Genomic DNA, 20,101 nt, shown 5'->3' with positions numbered 1-20,101 from the left:
GGTTCTTTAAGTTTATCATATTGTCGTTTGCAGTATTATTTTAAAATATTGTGCAAATAATTATTTCTTAATGTGTGCTACGGTTATCGATTAGGGTTTGCTATGAAAAAGAGGGACAAAAGTAACCTTCTCACCGTACTGGCTTTTCTTGGTTTCACGAAGACGGGAAGAACCAGAGAACTTGGGGAATAGCCCAAGAAACGGTGTCAGTGTGTTAAGACGATCATATCCCCCACTATATGATAGACGCGACATACGGTTGCGGTGTACATTTGTCACGCCAGCATGATCGTGATGCACCAACACCAAAGCAACTGTTTCAACGAGTACACAGTCGACACTAAAATGCTCCGTATACATACAGCTCAGCTGGAAACGCGTTTATGGAATTGTTAATAAACATAAAAAGAAGATCGCGGAGAAGCGAGAACACATTGAAACATGAAATTGTGTTTGTTTTCGGATCAAAGAGCCTTACCAGCATACACATCTTGTTGCCCCGAACGGTGTGTGCGTGATCGCGATAAAAACACCGACTTTCATCGACTTCGCGATTTTTGGCAGCCGATTTTTATCTGGTCGGGTTTCTTTGGGATTCCAGATGATTGCTGGTACGATTTTTGGGAAGCGAAATAATTGAGGGTTAATGTTGCTGGCCCGTAATGTCGATGTGTGGTGAACCGATGAATCTCGAACCGAAATGAGGAAGTAATTGGATTTTTTTCTCACGTTTGATTTGTTATCAATTTTCTCATTCTTTCCAGATAAAACTTCTTCCGGAGGATTGGTTTCTGCACCGCAAGGAGAAAACAATGGACTGATCGGAGGCGGAGTGAAGCATATTTTATTTCTTTGATACTTCCAACAGGACTATCTGAAGAAAAAGGTTTGTAAATAAACTTTATAAAGCTTATGTTGATAGAAACTTGTTCGAATTATGTCAAACAACTTTGTTGGAATTTTCTTTCCTTGTTATATTTTTTGTTTTGCTTGAGGGACATACTTGACTAAATGGTTAATCAGCAATCCTAAAATATATGCGTTCGCTCCGTATGCTGGATCTGTTAAATATCAGACATACAAGACGAACCGGTAATGAAGAAGTTTCAATTTCCCTGACTGAAACGAGAAAAGAAACATACAAAAAAGGAGGAGAATGAAAAACAAAACTCCAAAGCACGCAACCGATAGGTTAAAGGAAAAGGAAAACATAACCAAATAAGAAGTGAAATTGATCGACGAAGGGGGTAACCAGAACGGAAGGCCAAAGAGAGAAAAAATGTAGGTAAATTCGCTAGACATTGCCAACATGCTTTTTTTGAGTGAGGAGGGAAAAGGGGGTTGGTAGTTGAATACTTTTGCCGACAAGAATCTCCGGTCTGGCAAGAATTGGGCAATTAAAATTTCAAATCTGCGCCATCATTACAGTAGGCGGCAGAGAGGATAAGTTTTCGATCGAGGGGTTTTTTCTTCTTTCTTTCTTTTTGGGGAGGGTTAAAAAACCACCCATACGCAAACTCACACAAACACACATACCTCCACATTTTTGGGCGGCTAGAAATAGAAGAAACCATAGCGCGAGTAAATGATCACTGTTTTCAAGAATTCGACACTGCAATCACTGGAAGTCCCGCGGGGTGTGTTGTGCGAAGTTCCCTTTTTTTCAGGCGTTTGGAGCTTGGACAATAAAGATTCTAGCAGTGCCTAGAGCCGTTTGTTGGGAGGTTTGGCAGACGAATGTGTAGACACGCTGGATCTTTGGCTATTGACAATGTTTCGGTTGGTCTAGACAATAAAACAGTAAGAGAAAAAGCGCCCGATCGTACGAAGAAGAGATGGTTGCCGTTTAGGTGTGGATTTAGTCTGGAAGGCACAATGCGCGATCGTTGCGTTACTTCTGCTTCTCTTTGCATTCTACTTGCGTTTCGTTTGAGTCGCGCTACGGATGACTTTTATTCCGTCGGCGGTTGGCCCGTTTCGGAGGATTAATGGATGTGCTAAAATTAGAAGACATACCTTTAGCGGAGTCGCCGAGTCGCCGTTGTCTCGGAATGGTAGCAAATTTTCACTTTCACGAATTTACTTGCCCGCCAGCTTAGACGTGACCATGAACTTGACAGTGAAACCACCGCATTTCTCGGTGGATGGCATTTGGAAATTGTGCGGCTTCTGATTTTTTGCAGCTAATGTGGTGTTAAAAAGGCGTAACGCAATGCTGAACGTAGCTATTTTATTTAGAAGCATGCAACAAAATGTGAGGGAAAATAGTAAATCGTACAATGTGTTTCAATTTCTGACATTAAAATCTTCAACAACTCTTCTACAATCATACCTACACGTTCTCCAAATGGCATTGACCATATAGCCCATGCGGGTTGTTGCGCTTTTGGTTTTGATAAGCGTGTTTTGCAGGTTGAGCCCTTAAAATAGCAACAAAAACACAGAAACGTGACGCGGGGAATAGTGTTTATTATTATTGGTGCAAGCGTTCCCCACACCCCCGATCGATCGATTTGACGGATGACGTTCATCATTCAGCCATTTTGACACGGTCGGCTACTGCGACGTTTGCCGGTTGTCGTTGGAATCAAAACGTCGTACACCGGCTTACCAGATCTTTTTGCCCAGATGTTGTCGTTCTCTCGAGGATCAGGATCAGCAGAGATCGACCCGATCGGATGGTGATAACCTCATGCGTCAATCGACGTTTGGAGCCGCAGTGCGAAACGTTAGCGTGTACCGATCGTTATTTGTGTCGATTCGGTACAATCTTGGCGTTGGTGCGTCCATCGTGCGTTCAGGGGATCGTCACGTTTTGGGAAACGTGATGTGTGTAGTCTTTGGTAAGCGTGCAATCGTAGGCTACTTTAGAATATATTTAGTGTATCTTGCATTCTTTATCATCGTTGAGTACTGCACCCGCTGTCATAAACGCATCCTCGATCCTCGATCATATCGAGATGCTGTGACAGCGAGAACAAAAAGCATACGTTTTGTGTGAACGTGTGCGTGAGTAATCTACGCTGTCTTATCAACAATTTACAGAAAAAATCGCAAAAAAAATAAAAACAATAAACAATTCTTCAAAGCAAAAACTCTAAATATAAAGTCCGACAAAGTTAAATATTGTAAAAAGTAAACGCATTACAATGCGTATTTCATTCGCGTGAGATATATTTTCTCGCGTTTCCTCTCTGCATCTCGAACGATCAGTGAAACATTCGCCGAAACCACGTCTCGTTACGCATGCACCGGAGAAGGAAGTAATTTCAGCGCTTGTGTGTCGCCTTCCTCATTCCATAGTCGAACGTCCAGAATATTGTGTGTGTGCGTGTGTGTGGGCTTCTCACCGTTCGTCATCCATATTCCTTGAGATAAGTGATCATGGTACCCGATGCCTTCGTTCGCGAAGATCCACCGAAGATGGGCTGTCCGCTAGGCTTAAACGCTGGACAGAAGAAAAATGGTTTGCTTTAGAGCGAGAATTGAAAAGCTACCCCTTGGTGCCGTCCGCGTTTCTTCCGGTTGGCTGTTGCACCGGCAGAAACCGGTAAAGGGCAACTATTCCTTGATAGGAGCGGTGGCGCTTCACCCCTTTCATGTAGCGACCAGCGGGTGGGGCCGATCTCCCCTACCAGCAAAGGCCACGAGGGCTACGTTGCACGTTCGATTACACTATCTAGTCGTTGTCTTGTGGAGTTCACCTCCACCTTTCCATCATTCGCCGGTCCTCTTTCCATTAGCCATTGATTAGTTGTGCTGATACGCGCTGATAAGAGAACATACACACGGGTTTTACTCACCCTCAGGCAATGGGGCACAGGGGTGGTTTTGGGGTGGGTGGAAGGATGTTATTGTCGCTGTGGTGGGGGGGTTTTTTATTTGATTTTTTGCATAAACAATATCGTGTGTAGGCCGTTATCAGTCCGATCTTGTTGGTACGAGCTGCGAACATACAAGTGCACGCAAGTTTACCTTGCACAAGTTGCAGCATGGGAAGGGGCCCATTTTCTTCGCCTCCGCGCCTTTGACCAATAATGATGACATAAAAATGAAGGTTTTTAAGAGGTTTTAAACTGCGTAGAACTTGTGCACGCGGTAGTTTACATGTTGTTATTTATTCAACATCAACGGTGCGAATCTAGTAGATAAAGGCGCACACTGATAGCCCCAATAGTTTGAAGGAGTTTCGATAGCCTGCATGCTCCAGTAGTACACACACACAGTGGGGCCGGTGATTAAGCATTGAAGAACGTGATGAAACTCTAACACACCGGGTATGGTGGAAATTCGAACAAAAAAACCGAAGGTGCAAATGAATAATTGGCTGCCAGATTACACATTTCGGCACTGAAATTTATGCTGCCTTGGTTTGGTGTACAACCCGGACCAGACAGAAGACAGCAGTGTGTGTCGAACATGTAAATCAATTTCGGCATTTGGTTTAGCATTTTTTTTGGAAGTTTCTATCAGCTGGCCACGGCTGCATCAATTTCGATCGCGCTTGCGGTGTTGCGGCTGTTTCGCGTTCCACTCACGGTCAAGATCGATCGTTGGCGAAGGGCAAAGAGTTAGTGCTGAGGTTTGAAGCGAGCAAAAGTCCTGCCATTGTAGGACAGCTGGTAGGAAGAAACATTTTATGAAAAGCTAACAGAATGGCGAATTGGCATATGTAAAACCCAAGCGGAATGGGTGGTAGATGGGTTGGCATTGAATGTAGCTCCGTGTAAGGGCAAACTCGGTGCAGATGGGACAAAGGCAGTGAGTACATATCAGCTGTGTTTGAACTTGGAAATCGATGGATGTAGATGGCTTTGCAATTCTTGCCAGGAATGGAAGGTGACAGAATGGTTTACATTATCTGATTTTGGTGATTTGAGGTCATCTAGATGTGTATCTATTGCTTCGTTGTTTAAAAGTATTCGAATAGATTTGATCTAATTTGTATTGATTTTAGGAAAATTTATTCTTATTTAGAAAAATTATTTATTAAAATTTATATTTAAAATTTGTTTTGGCATATGTATATAGTGTGTTAATCTAAGAAATATGTAAACAGAACAAAATATTGTTATAATTTGATAAATTTCTTCGATTGTTATAAATCACCAGGCGCCCGCTTTAGGATTTTTGTTTTATTATTGATTTATAATTATTATTCAACATTAAACATCGCTTCAATTTTTGCAACACAAGTTCTACTTTTTGTATTTTAAAGAAAATATAACTTTGATTTATTATTTCAAAATTAAAAAAAGGAAAACATTACTTTCCGTACGTTAATGCGATATTTACTAAGTATTAATACTAGGCGCCTCCATCAGTGGTAGCTTGGTGCACGAAAGCTCGAAACTCGAACTCTTCTTTCTCCTTGCTTTAGTCTCTGTTTTATTACCTCGAGTAAGTTTATCGATTTATTTCCCCTTTTTGTACCGATGGGAAGGTTATCCGATTCTTCGTTTGAACAAAACATGCTCCTTGTTCCTTGTTCTTGATATGGAGGGGTAGAAATCCAAACGTAAACCTAAACCATTTCCACCTTTCCAGCGAAAGTGTTTCCGTTTTGCGTACCCAGACATAACATTTTCCAAAATCCCTATTCCACGTCCAGTTTTCGGTCATGAAAACGAATCGATTCAACTTTCGTTCTTCCAATGTACCGGATTGCATGTCGCCGTACGGCGCCAGCTGAGATTGATGAGTTAGTGGAAGTTCTTTCTCTCTGCTTCCTCTTTTTTTGTTTTGTTTTTTCCTTATCTTACCACTTCCCATTTCTTGCAACATTTGCTTTCATCTACACCAACGCCATTCGTTAGCTTTGGTATTTTCGGTGCCGGTTCTATGTAGTAAAGCACACCAACACCAACGCGGGAGTTAAGTTGCATATTGCGTGCGTATCAGACGATCGTACATACGGTTGTGGCGAAGATGTGTGTGCTTCTTTTTCGCTTTTGTTCCGCGTCGAGTGCTGCGGGATAGTCAGGCAAAGGAGGTACACAAGCAAAATCCAAAAAAAAAAAAACATACCTTAGCACCTTCTCCCCATCCCGAAAAAATGTCCAAAATGCCAAACTTGATCGGACGGAAGAAGAACCGAATACAAGGCAACGAAACGAAAAAGTGAACAAAAGAAAACATGAGGCACCCCCACCCCCTCTCGTTAAGGCCTTTGGTGGGGTTGGCGTTCTTTCCTTCTTATTCGCACGGCCGTCACACACATACACGCCATTCACTTTCCATCGGCTGCGTGGTAGCGGATGTTGCGAGTAAAGCCGGTTGGAATGGGGGTTTTTTTTTGGGGAAGTTTTCCTCGCCAGCACGCCGAATTCCCCAAGTTTTTGGACCGGTCGATTAGTTGCGCTTGGTTGCATGTTGTCACGGTTCGTGTATGTGTGTTACTGGTTTGGTCCATTACGTGCAAGTGAGACACTAACCGCGCCACCGCCACCCACTGCGTATGCGTCCGCAACAGCTGTGAGATCGTTACTTGCGCAACGCACACAGCGATGAAGCAGGTTCGCGGTGTTTGATACACAACCACTAAACCGCGAATGTCAGAACGGCGGGGAGACCACCTCCCACACCGCACAGCGATCATCACTTCTTAGGTGTGTGTGTGTGTGTGTGGGTTTGTGTATATTAATGGAGTTTTTGGGGGGTTGATTTGCCGGTCACAATCATCATCATCATCAGCATCATTATCTTGGCCGTTCGTCATCATCAACGTCTTGACAAGCGCGAAGCGGGAGGCTCGACGACACAGAAACACGCAAAATAACCAAACAGAGGAAAGGTGTTTTGCTGCATGTATTGCGTGCGTATTGCGAAGGAGACGCATATACAAACAAGGAACGAAATTATAGTGTACCGAGCGTATAACACACTGTTTATATACATACACACATGTAGGATTGTGGAAGTCGTTCTGTGGCGCAGATTCGCGATGAAATAAAAACAAAACCCACCCCTCGCGAGCGTACACGCACACATGCACACTGCTGTGTGTGCAAAGAGCCACGCATTAAAGCAAACCGATAAGTGATCGTGCAGTGCAGCCTGTAGCGGGCGCCTCGGAAGCATGAGGGGTGTGTGTGTGCGGGACCCACAGGATGGCGACGTATTTGTTTGAAGGGAGAAAATACATGCTTGAAGGAATTATATATGAAAAACAAAATTCGCGAACCGTACCGCGCTCAGTACGAGACTTGATGTCGCTCGGTTCGGACGGAAACGGGCAAACGGACGGCCAATTTTGAAGCAACCAAAAAAAAGCGTTCGTGAACATACATACACACGCACTGGATGCCGCGGCGAGCCGCCAAACATTATGTTTAGTGTTTTTATTACGAAAAGAAGAACAAAATTGTGTGCATAATTTGGTGTTTTTTTGTTTGTTTGTTATATTACAAGAAAATTTGCTCTTTTATATCTGCATTACCTGTCAGTGCAATAAACACCAAATTGAACGATTATTTAGCGTGCTTTTGTGCGTCGATCCGGTTGTCGATCGATCGTTGATGTGGTTGTGTTTTATTACGGCCGTGTGTGTGATGTGCGTGTGAATTTTATGGAGAAACAAATCTTCACGAAAAACGGTTCACCGGTGCATTGTAATTGGTGAAAATATTGGTTCCTGTTTCCCCACCTTCCCAGTACCAGTTACGAACGAAAATACGTTAAACGCAGCGTGTGTGCCTTAAAGTCTGTCACATTTCGATGTCACCTTATCGATGTATTGATGTGTCACATGCATTACCGTTGTTGCGTGCATTTTACGCATCTTGATCATCGCACAACGATCGTCGGTGGCTTGTGATTTCACACCCAGTGACGCGGTGCCTTCTTTAATGTGGTGTTGTGTGTTTTTTGGGAGGCGAATAAACCAACCAAAAATTCTTGTACAATAGACAATCCTTCTCTACATGAACCGTTTTGGGTGAAAATTAAAATCGTGAAAAGAAAAGCATCTCAAACTGGTTTGTTGGCACCTCAAACGCACCCTTAACACCATCTGCTCTCAGCCACACTGGACGAAACCGGCACGATGGATACCTGGATGCAGGAAGTGGTAAGTTTGGTACGGTGAAAATAAAACCAACCCTTAAGCATCTACTGCTTCCGGGTCGGGGTTTTTTTTTTTGGTGTGTGTTTTTTGTGCAGTGCAATCGATCTCGGATGCACCCCCCGGGGGGAGTGGATGATATAACAAGACAACAACTTCACACACCGATATTGCACAATTAATAACGATGGTGGAGGGTCTCCGGTTTACATTTTATCCCGGTGGGTGTGTGATGGGATGGATTAGTTTGTGTTGTTGATGGTGCTGGTTGGTACTTCTACACCACACACTATTATTATTATGTCAGCTTCACCACCACCTCCTTTTTTCGCGGATCCGCGTCCCGTACTGCGTACTCCCGTACTTCGTCCCATACTCGGGTTACATTCTCGTACGTTCTAACACTCATTCTAGGCTCTCCCACCTTCCGAGCACCCGATTTTACCAACCTTCCTTCCCACCAAAAAAAAAACAGTACACAAGTTGTTTCGTTCGGCCCTTTTACCATCGATCGATGTTTTCGGTTCGATGTTTATGAGCTCGGTTCTCGAGAGTTGCCTTCTTTTTTTATTTGCTTGCTTGCTTTTAATGTGTGTAGCGAACTAACGCTATTTTGTTGCCGTTCTAGGGCCGGGGGTAGGTGTTATTTTTTGCTCTTGCTGGTTGATTTTTCATCGTGTCACGCCTGTTGTAAATTAGCTACACTCTAAAGCCACCACCGCCGCCGGAGCTACCATTTTTTGAAGGCCGGTGGTGCGTTGCATGTTCTTGTGCGCGAACGTTGGTTCGATATGGTGAGAAAAACTGGAGATGATTGATGGTGTGATGTGTGCTGTGAGGGTTTGTAGGCCTGGGCAAGCATATAAGTGCCGTATGGAAGCATTTCTCGCCGAATGAGATAGAGTGATTCTCGGGCCTCGGAGATAGAGTTATGATCGGAACATGGAAAAAGGATGGTAGATTTCCATTTCAACTATTTTTTTGTTTGTATTGAACATTCTTAAACGAATAAAAAAAAAAATACAGGATATTTCTCGTTTTGTTTGCCAATCACAACACTGTTTGATTAGGGGAGAAATGAGGCACTGTTGGGATGCGTTAAATGTCAATCATGTGTTCAAACGAGGTAAAAACGCTCGCCGTTTTTTGTTCAATAGGTGTTGGTGATTGATTTGTGATGATTTGTAATGAAATTCCTGGGCCTTTTTAAAACTTATTGACGGTTGTTTCGTTTAATGAGTTAAATGATTGGTATGATGGATAGGTTTTTTCTCTCTTCTTTTCTCAATTGACATGTGGTTTATGAGCTTTATGGTTAGTTGCCTTATTCAAACGCAGATGTCTGATTTTATCTTGTTGTAGGACGTGATGAATTTATATCATTCATTCGATGAGAAGAGGAAGTTTATTTTTCGATTTTTTCAATTTCGTGTCAAACCTTTGTGTAATGGTGACTAGGGATGAAAAATAGATCATGTGTGACAATATTGTGCGTAAACGATCGTGTTTAAAGCATAGTAAAACAACTCAAACGCTGGTCAAACTAGGATTAAAGATTAGGAAAGCTTCACTGTGTAGTTGGTGGAACTAAACAGTAATCGTTTATTATGAGCTGCTTTCATACTTTCAAAGACTAAATTGAAATCATTACTGGTAAGCATTAGACTCATTAGAGCATAGAGATTTACTGAAAACAGTAACTCTTGGTTTAGTTGGGAAGATTTAGTACATCCACAAGATTAAATACATTCGAACCTAACGACTATCGATGAGAACTCCGGAATGAAATTATGAATCAACTCGGACTCCGTAGTTGGGAAACCATATTCGACTACGAATTACTCTGGAGTCAAATTCGGAGTCAATTCTGGGGCTAACATCCACATTTCTCTGAAGTCAAAGCCGGAGTTGAATGCGGTATCGACTCCAATTTCCAGATTCCGGATTAATGCTGAATTTTTCAACAGTGTACCATACTGATTTTCAAATTAATTTTCCTCACAGTTTTACTGAAAATGTCTTGTATTTTTTCTCATATTTTGTGGTATTCTTCCAGATGTTTTCCCAAAGTGTTTTAAAAGATTTTCCCAAGTTAGTGTGAAAATAGTTTTTTTCCAATTAGAGTTCTTCACAGTTATCTTCTAGCTTTCAAATAGGTTTTTTTCTGAATTTTCCACAATTATTATTACTTTACTTTACTTACTATTACTTACTACACGCGATCATTACTTTTTTCATGTATTTAAAAATTTTCTGAATGATAAGAAATTAGAAATTAGAAAGAGAAGATTATGAGAAGTCAATAACTAGATTTTTTTACCAATAAAGACGAAGATTTCTATGAGAGGCGTATTCTGAGGCAACTTTTAAGATGGTAACAAATTATGCAAACGCTGCATATTTCACACTTGGAAATTTTAATTCTTTTTCCCCAATATTATTTTTTACGAATATTTGCTTAAATAGATGGCATGCTTAGATGCGTAAAACTACTTCCCCAATACAAATATTCGTTAGAATTAAATATGCTCAAAAATTGTTCCTCATTTCTACCGTCGAAAAAAATGCGCCAACTCGAATTACGAAACATTCTAAGAAGAAGCAATGAATCCGAGTGGAAAATATAGTAAATCGTACATCATTTATATAATTTTATGGATTGACGGATACGGTTTTGAGCATTAAAGAATCAAAAAAGAAATCAAGAATGTGAAAGAGGAACACAGCAAAAAAAAACATGAGTGCGAGGTTCTTATAATTTAGCTTCACAATACGCACAGAACGAAATGAAGGAGTGATACGATAGACGGTTTTCTGGGTAATACCTTGGAATGACTAAAATGACTAAAACTAATCGACATCACTAGTAAATGTACGTAGGAACCCCCAGGAACGGAAGAATACGACCCAACAAACGATGATGAGGTTTGTATGTAAAATGTGTTCGAGAGTGTTTTTTGTTGTTGATTTTAAGCAATTTGTGAGCGTGAATGTATGTTTTTTTCACGCTATACAAAACGATCGTTACGGCATATGTGCGTCGAATGTTGCCTTCGTGGATTGATAAGTGTTTGGCGTTCGTAAGAATCGCTTAAAATCTTCTCAATTATGATCGTTTGTGGTATAAGTGACGGTAAAATTTGTATGAATTATATTGTTAATTTAAGAGATTTAATTTTTACTGGCACATTAACCATTTAATGAAACTTATCGTTCGTTGCGCTTAACCCCACAGCACATCAACATGCTTTTAGTACGAAAAGACGCGCGACGGAGACAAAACGTTTTTACGAGGCTTCCCGTATGGGGTTTTCCTCCGGTTCGGTTCTTCCACCGCACGCGTATGTTATTCTGACCAAAATTCATCGTTTCCTCTGCCGAATAACTGACAGGAGGAGACACATCATTTCGCAACTACATGCGCATGTATCTTCAGCTCGCGTCACTACTTCCATTAAGAGAACGATTTCGTACTCTTCCTTTCCTTTAATTTACGGTTCTTCCCTTCTTTGGTTCCTCCTGCAGTGCCACCTGGGCAAGATTTGTTGAGGCGATAGGTTTTATGCATTTTTAATTTAATTATCACCACGTTTTGTGATTTGCGTCCAAAGCCCCTGGTGCCATTTTCGTTGCAGCTCTCCTAGCATGTGTTGGTAAGATTTATGGCAACCGATAGCATACCTAGGGGGAGAGAAAAGATTTTTATTTTATTCATTTTAGCTGTACATTCTCGCGAATGACAAAAAGTTTCCGCAGACGAATTAGTGAACGCAACGCTCGGAAGAAAAAAAAGAAGGAAAGATCACTCGTCATTGATCCTGCCATTTGGTGATTTGATCTGACCATTTCCTGTCACAACTGAGCAGAGTTTAACGAGGCTATTAAACTGAACGAGCCACGAGGACCGGGCTTATTGTACCGAGGTTTTTGCACACCTGTTCCCGTGTGCCTGATGCACTTTTCGATCGATTCGAGGAACGATAAATCTTGCCACCACTCAACTGTCAGTTTAGTGGAGTTTGTGCCTGATGGGGCAAACGTTTACGACCTTCAACTGGAGCTGGGAAACGCAAGGGGCAAGATGAAGTGTACGGATTTTACAGGCTGTCACTGGCTTGGGTGTGAATGGGAGTGGGCTACCGACTTTTGGGTTTGATCAGTAATGGGTAGAAAATTGAAACACTGTTCTTGTGTTGCTCTTTTGTATCCTTCTGAGTGTTATACAATTTAGTTGTATCGATAGAAGCGTGTATTCTTTTTTTGTATACGAGGGTTTTTGTTCAGCAGCCAAATGATATAATCGAAACACAAAAAAATGGTTTGTGGAGAATTATTGAGATAATAAGATATGAGTTTCGTTGTCAATATCTTTATTATATATATATTTTTGAGAGACTTGTGTCTATTATTCCTTAACGTGATCATCGACACAAAGATGAAATGGAGAAAAATAAGCAATAACTGCAAAGGAAGCATATTTATTATTTATACAATATAAAAAAAAGTTCCTTTACAGATAAGATGTCCGGAATACAACATTACTCAGAATATTTAAACACCTTCCAATGGAGCGTTATGTATTATAAATTTCCCCATCAAACATTGTTTTGCAAATATGCTACAAAGCCATTAACGCCCATGTTTCCGCTGCAATACGTCGTTGTTGCATAATGCATTCCCTAGAACTGTTGCTTCAGTAAGGCAAGAAATGAAGCGTATGTTCCATCATTTACTAACAGTAGCATCCACTGCCAGATAAGTTGCAGCCTGCAACCGAACCGAAGATGACGACAAGATTATGCGTTGCAACCGCACGGTGGTCCGATCGTTCGCGGTTTTGCATGAGGTTTGTGCGTGCGTACAAAGTTTGGTCTGCGAAAGCCGGTATGATTTGTTTACGAATTGGTTCGTTTTCCTCCCATGTCCTATCTCCTTTGATGCTCTGTGGCTGCGAAAAGAAAGGCGATTCTGTGTGTGTGTGTTTTTTTCTGTTTGTTTCGTCGATCATCTTCATGCGGATCGGCTGAATTGTATTCAAGTGCTGATAGTACCCACCCAACTATTATCACCATCATGTGAAGCTGGAGTGACTTGCTTGTGGGGTGTGAAAGCGTTACGGGTAAGGATGCAAAACGGCGAACTGCCCTGCAACACCCGATGCGGCGTGAGTTCCAGAGTGGCGCGTTATTGCCGTATGGAGTAGTTACTCACTGTGCTGGAATAATGCCATATCAGCATTGGTGATTGTAGGAAAAATTACATCAAAACCGTTTGCATGCGGTAACAAAAAGGTAAAGGAGCCGTACACAAAGTACTCTATCTGGAGCAATCCGGTTTCCGTTCGTAGACGCGGACGCGGCTCATGGCTGTGATCTTTCACCGAACCGGGTCAAAGTGGACACGGTTCAATCACGAAGGGAGTCTGTGTTTTGGGATGTGCAATGTGCGTTACTTCCATATCAGTTTTTGCAAACGGCAAAAAGTTGCAAGTTGAACCATTTACATAATGTAAAAGCTGAGTGTCTTTGCCGGTTTCGTTTTGGCATGGGAGTTGATAAATTGTTTTGAATTTTCAATTTTCACCATCAATTTGTTCGTTTTTTTTCTCATTCACTAAAGATGCTTTAAGCTGTTAAATGTTTCTTAACGTCTGATCGTATAAATATTCATTCTAAACAACAAATTGTTTAAAGTTTTTAATTTTTTTTTTTATTACTTTTATGACTTAATTTGAAAAGCAAATCTCCAAACTAAATCGTTCGGAAACTCCACCGCAAACGAAGAAAGAAACGCATTGTACAAACATTCCGTACAATGGAGTGGCACGTCTGTAGTGGTGATGGCTACGGTAAGATTGCCTTGAACTTGACCGAGATGAGAGAGGCTTTTACTATTACTTCACACCACCTCGCATACACACCTCTTCGCAACCCAAACAGTACAAACCACCCCTTTATTGTGACTAATCGATGTATGTGCAGATGCCGACGAAAGTAAGCACAAACGTGAGAAAGAGAGAGAGAGAGTGAGAGAGAGAGAGAGAGAGAGAGAGAGAGAGAGAGCGAGAGAGAGAATCACAACCATTTTGTGCGTCAACCAAGCGTACCTAAGCTGATGGCGGCTGGCTGGCCTGCTGTTGTTAATAGCTTTAGACACAGGCGACTGAAAAAAAAACACACACAGACAAATACAAGGAAAAGCGGAAATGGTTTGTGGAAAAGCTCAACTATGGCGGAAGGTCTCTTTGTTACTGTGGCGCGTTTTTTGATGTTTAGTTTTCCTTCTTTATTTTTTGATGATTATTATTCCACTCGCGCATTCATGAGATGCACAGACTAAAGAGCAGACTAAATGTTTACAACAGCAAAAAAAAACACACCACACCACCAACAAACTGTTGTTAAATTGTTACGAAACCGAAACGAATGTGAGAATAATAGAGAAGCAACAGCAAAACGGCAGCGAAAAGCGAACTCACACAGACGGGCTCACGCAGAAACCCTCAAAGCACAAACTATTTCGCTTTTGCTAATTGCTTTTCTAGCAGACCGACTTTTACGCTTTTACGGCAAACGGCGTTGTTCGGTTCTAGTGCACGTTCACTTTTGTTTTCTCATTAAGCCCCCTCATGTCGTCATCAAGCTTTATGTGCCGTGCCTAGACCGCGTCGTTTTAGGTATTGCCCTTGCTCTGTTGTACACGGAGCAAAACACTCCATCTTGTGCTCTCCCACTTCCAAAGATGCGCCTGTGTGTGAACAGGCAACTGTAGAATAGGAATGAATGAAATGGTTTCGTTTTCGATCGTCTTATTACTACTGTTACTAACACCATTATTTGTAGCGAGAGGGTGAAAGGAGATTAGTGAGACTGAAAGTGATGAGATGATGATGGAAAGTAAAAGTAAGTCTAGTGCTTTTCTCGTGCTTCCAGTTCTCATCACACTCTGCGAATAAGTGGATGTTTGTGACCTTATAAATTTTGCTCCAATGAATAATCGAAACGAGCATGGAGTAAATAGTAAATCAATTCTTATAATATTTTAGTCATTGTATGAAAAACATGTTTTTTCCGAAGATTCTTTTCCATAAAATTTAAAAGATAAATTTGTCCTACACCGAATTAATCATTTATCAATCCTATAGAATAAATACTAAAAAAATCCTCTCAAATGATCGATTATGTTTGTGCTTATTTTAAATAACTTAAATTGAGGAACTCCATCGCCAGGACGGTGTCGAATTCACTTCAAATATTCTGCTACAGAAACATTTTTTCCTTAACCGTAATTACTCTAAAAAACCCTAAATGGGATTAGTCTTCCATGTGATTCACTAGGGAGCATTTTACTGGGTGAAGGGATTTTACTGATCACAATTTCCAATCCTAAACTATTGACTATAGTCACAAATTCGAGAACAAGAATTTTAGAATGCCAAATGATCATGTTCAGATTGCCTAGAAGTGGTTAGAAAGAATATTCATTATGATGAATTTCACTCTATATACAGTGGAGCGCCGATTATCCGGGTACCGTTTATCCGGCTGTCCCATTATCCGTGCTGCTCGGAAATGACAGTTCCAAAGGCGAATCGACATATTAACTGCAAACCGGTGATGGCAAGAAATAAAAGCCTCAATAGGAAATGATACAATTGGCCCATGTTCGACCGAATAGAACAGATTTACTTTGGCAAAGTGCACCGTCTAACATCCAGCTTTAGCAAAAAGTCCACCCATTACACACTAAACACTAATATTTATCAATAAAAAGAGTTATGTCTATTATCCGTGATATTCGCTTATCCAGCAAGGCCTGAGTCCCGATGATCACGGATAATCGGCGTTCCACTGTATAATAGAGGGATGAATAAACTATTTTCTGTTGAACTGCTTACCTTCACTATTGAGCTATAAACCACAGTTATCATACAATTTCGTGTGCAACTTTAAATGTAAAATCAATCCAAAGGTCAAAACGCCGTGTGTAACGATTAGCAGCATGAATCGTAGCATGGATTAATGGTTATGTTTTCTAATTTCCGGCTTCAACGTATTTCTTTTAAAAGCACCACTCCTTACGATTCTTGGATATCAAAATGATTTCGATCCTAAAAGATGTACCACAATCAGCCGCCTTTAAGATAGAAACGATCAAGGTATAAAGAGTTTTGCAAGCTTCTACCTGAAGGGCTTCCGTTCGCTGGAAGCGTCATGCTGTGATAAATTAATAAACCACCGCAGCGATCAGGCCCGGAAAGGCTCCATTTATATGGTCTATTTTTCCCACTGCTAATATTGAAATTGATTGCTATAAAATGTTTATCCGTCACGGGGTTCGAATTAAACCACCGATCGTCTTAATCGCCTGCAGTGGCAGCAAAATCTCGCACTCATTCCTTTCCAAATACAAAGCCGAACACGTAACATACGGTTAGCCATTAAATTGCGCACGATGGCTTATATACGAGGGTAAGCTGGCAGGGTTGTTTGTTTGTTTTTTCCCCTTATAAATTTTGACTTTACGAGACGTATTTCACAATTCGAATAGTCTCGGCAATCAAATAATCATCCTTCCGCGAAAAAAAAATCTACAGCTAATTCACACACACACACAATCGAAAGGGGGAGGTGGATGTTGATCGCAAATAGAAGGAAGCACCCAACAAAAAAAAACACAGATCCTGCATCATCCTATACGCATCAACGGTTGCAACTGCATCGCGAATGCCTAGGGAGGCAATGATGATGATGATGCAGTATGATCATTCATTTAAGTAAAAAGCACCATCGTCGCGCACACCTTACGACCGGGGTCATTGGTCAGTGTCAAGGTTTTACTCCCAGAAAAGCTCACCAGAACCTTTAACTGGCCTGGACTCTGGGGAGGGGAGTGGGGAAGGGTAGGAAAGGATTAGCAACATCGACTCACGCAAGCACAATGGCACAACGTAACTGGGAAAAGAAAAAAACCCCAGAAAAGCAACACAATCTGCATTGAAACTGCAGCTCATTACACGCTTCTCTCTTTTGCCGCAGCTCGTGGATCGATTAATGGGCAATCCGTAAAGGAAGTGGGCAGTTTTTTTTATTACCGTAGTGTAGTAGTGGCATGTATGCTGTTCTTCCTTCCACCCCAAAAAATAGATGAGTAGCAGAACCACTGACCGTGCAGTTTCGTCGCTGGAAAGGAGCATTTTTTTTATTATTATTTGGGGATGGAGCGGGCGTGGAAATGATTATTGTAATTGTGGATCGCATTTTGGAGGGAAGCGTTTGGGGATTACCATGCGAATGCAACCGTATCGAAAAACCACCCTCTGCAATCACCCCGCCACGGCAGCATCAACCCTCGCGCGCGCTCCCCAGAGCGGCACAGAGCGAATCGCAGTAAATCCATCAATCAATTGTGCATTAACCGTGTCCGGTGCGGGTTGTGCACATGCAATGAAACGGGGGGGGGGGGGGGGGGGGGGGGGGGTGGGGGATGGGTGCCCAAAAATAATGCCAATCTTCTTCTCATTGGAACATGCATCACATCCCCCACACACACACACCCGGTACAAATCGACTAGCGTGAAGAAGATGCACTTTTTTATCGTAGTGACAGCAGGGAGAGTATCAGATCCTTTTGCTTGTTTTTTTTTTACTTGGAACCACCAAGCACCGTACAAAAAAATGGAATTTATTACGGTCAATTTTTACCGGTAGCAAGTGGGCAATTTTTGCGAGCACGGCGTTTGCAGTTAATTCTCCCTATTCAACGTTCTGTTTCTGATTTTAGGTTTTGTGCAAAAAAAAAAACAAAAACAAAAAAACGAACAACAGATTGGTGGAGACGACGATTGCAGTAGTAAGAAGTAAGACTTAACCACCCCATTGTACTGTAGGCTGATGATGTGGTTTCTTGCTTGAACACACCTCTTTTTCTCGTTCTCTATATGTTGGCTCTTGTCTCGTGCGGGTGAAGAAGAACGAACCCAAATGAAGCCAGGCCTTGCCTAATTTGTGCTTGTCCTATACACATTGAATGCGATTAATTTTATTCTACTTAAGCGGTTGAATTGGGATTTTTTGTCATCATTAACGTTAAGCTATGCGAAAACGTTCTCTCTGTGATTTAGAAGAAAACTCCATTTGTTTGTTTCATTTGTTTCCATAACCGTTTTATTGTTAAGTAACGCATTGAATATTTATGTTGATTTTTAAAATGGGGCAAATTAGTGTTTTAAATGGACGGGAAAGGGGTTTTTGTTATGTCATCTGCACAGCTGTGTACAGAACGTTTAAGATGTGACAAACATCTTGACACATGAATTTGAATTTTTTTTTAAAATAATTAATTGTAATTGTTGTATTTAATATCGTGTTCATTTTTCCTTTTGCTATTTTTTCGCAGGTGTCGATGATGGCAGGCGACGGTACATCAGCTAGGATCAAACAGGAACTGATCGAAACATCCTGCTGCAGTCCGTCCCCATCGTCGGTCGGTAGCCTATCCCAGACCAACATACTGTACGGCAATTCACCCACGGGAAAGGTAATGAATCTGTTGATGTTACTTCATGGCATGACCATTTGCACTAACATTTGCTAATCTCGTTTACAGATGGACTTTAAGTGCAGCAGCAATAACAACGAAACACATCTCACAGAACTGCACGGTAACGGTAGTACCGGTGGTCACAACAGTGGAAGCAACGGTAATGGGAAACCACAGTCGCCCGGCAGCCCGGATCGGCAGTTCTGCAGCTCAACTACCTCCGCCATCGGGGACTTTGGCAGCGATGGCACGAACCATGACACGATCAAGGAGGAGCTGCCGCGACGGTTGTGTCTAGTGTGTGGGGACGTTGCGAGTGGATTCCACTACGGCGTTGCCAGCTGTGAAGCATGTAAAGCATTTTTCAAACGTACCATTCAAGGTAAGGCGCGAAACAATCGTACCCCCGGCGGTGGGCAAAAAATCGCTAATGTGTGTTATGTTTACGTTTGTAGGAAACATCGAGTACACCTGTCCCGCGAGTAACGACTGCGAAATTAACAAGCGGCGACGGAAAGCGTGCCAAGCGTGCCGGTTCCGCAAATGTTTACTGATGGGAATGCTCAAGGAAGGGGTCCGGCTGGATCGGGTGAGAGGCGGCAGACAGAAGTATCGGCGCAATCCATGCTCCAACCCGTACCAGATGCAGATCATACAGTCAAACCAGCAGTACACCGCCCAAACGCTGGAAGACATCAAGATCCTGGAAGTATTATCCTCGTTCGAGCCGGATCCACTTTCGATCGGCGGTGGTGGGGGTGATATGATGACGGTCGGTGAGGAACGTAACGGTGGTGCCCAAACGTCGAGCTCTTCGTTCTCTTCCGCCTCGTCATCATCGTCCACGAGCAGCAACAGTAGCAACTCGCCCGGTGCTACAGCTGCCGCCGCCGATTCCGGTCTCGATCGGATGGTGATGGGTGGTGATGCGCAGGAAATTTTGAGCGTGCTGAGTGATATTTACGATAAGGAGCTGGTCGGTGTGATCGGATGGGCAAAACAGATCCCGGGCTTCACCGATCTGCCGCTGAACGATCAGATGCGTCTGCTGCAGGTAAGCTGGGCCGAGCTGCTGACGCTAATGCTTGCCTACCGGTCGATTCCGTTCGATGGTCGGCTATACTTTGCAACCGACTTCTGGCTCGACGAACGATCGGCGAAGGAGTGCGGTGCTCTCGATCTCTACAACCATGTAAGTACACTATCGAGCGCTTTGTTTCGCAACCGGACAATCGTTTTCACACGATCTTACTGTTTCTCATTTGGCAACAGCTAGCACAAATCACCCAACGATTGGAAAAGATCTCGGCCACCAAGGAGGAGTACTATCTGCTGAAGGCCCTGTCCCTGTCAAATTGTGATATCAGACTGGATAACTACAGTGCGCTGAAGAAAATTCGTGACTCAATACTGTACGCACTCAATGACTGTGTGCTGTTGATAAGGTAAGGCACGCAACAATGCAGAAGACTTTAAATAAGAACCGCCTGATAAAAA

The 20,101-nt window shown here is 42.3% G+C and overlaps 1 protein-coding gene across 3 annotated transcripts in view; it reads left to right on the top strand.

Annotated features, from left to right (window-relative positions):
- The window catches only part of LOC125774700 (steroid hormone receptor ERR2), a 34,630-nt gene that overhangs the window by 12,036 nt on the left and 2,493 nt on the right, over positions 1–20,101 (top strand). For 2 of the 3 annotated variants that reach the window (XM_049444868.1, XM_049444869.1), the window contains exons 2-6: positions 765–886; positions 18,461–18,601; positions 18,671–18,986; positions 19,060–19,796; positions 19,877–20,049. In XM_049444868.1, coding sequence (XP_049300825.1) covers positions 18,467–18,601; positions 18,671–18,986; positions 19,060–19,796; positions 19,877–20,049 — 1,361 coding nt within the window. In that variant the 5' untranslated portion in view covers positions 765–886; positions 18,461–18,466. Of the gene's footprint in view, positions 1–764; positions 887–6,631; positions 8,069–18,460; positions 18,602–18,670; positions 18,987–19,059; positions 19,797–19,876; positions 20,050–20,101 lie in introns of those variants that run through there. The other variant, XM_049444867.1, reaches the window with a different exon arrangement.

The sequence above is a fragment of the Anopheles funestus genome, chromosome 2RL (assembly GCF_943734845.2).
Source record: "Anopheles funestus chromosome 2RL, idAnoFuneDA-416_04, whole genome shotgun sequence".
In the NCBI taxonomy this organism is placed as follows: Eukaryota; Metazoa; Arthropoda; class Insecta; order Diptera; family Culicidae; genus Anopheles; species Anopheles funestus.
Note: the sequence above shows the minus strand (reverse complement) of the source record. Positions and strands in the feature narration are given on the sequence as shown.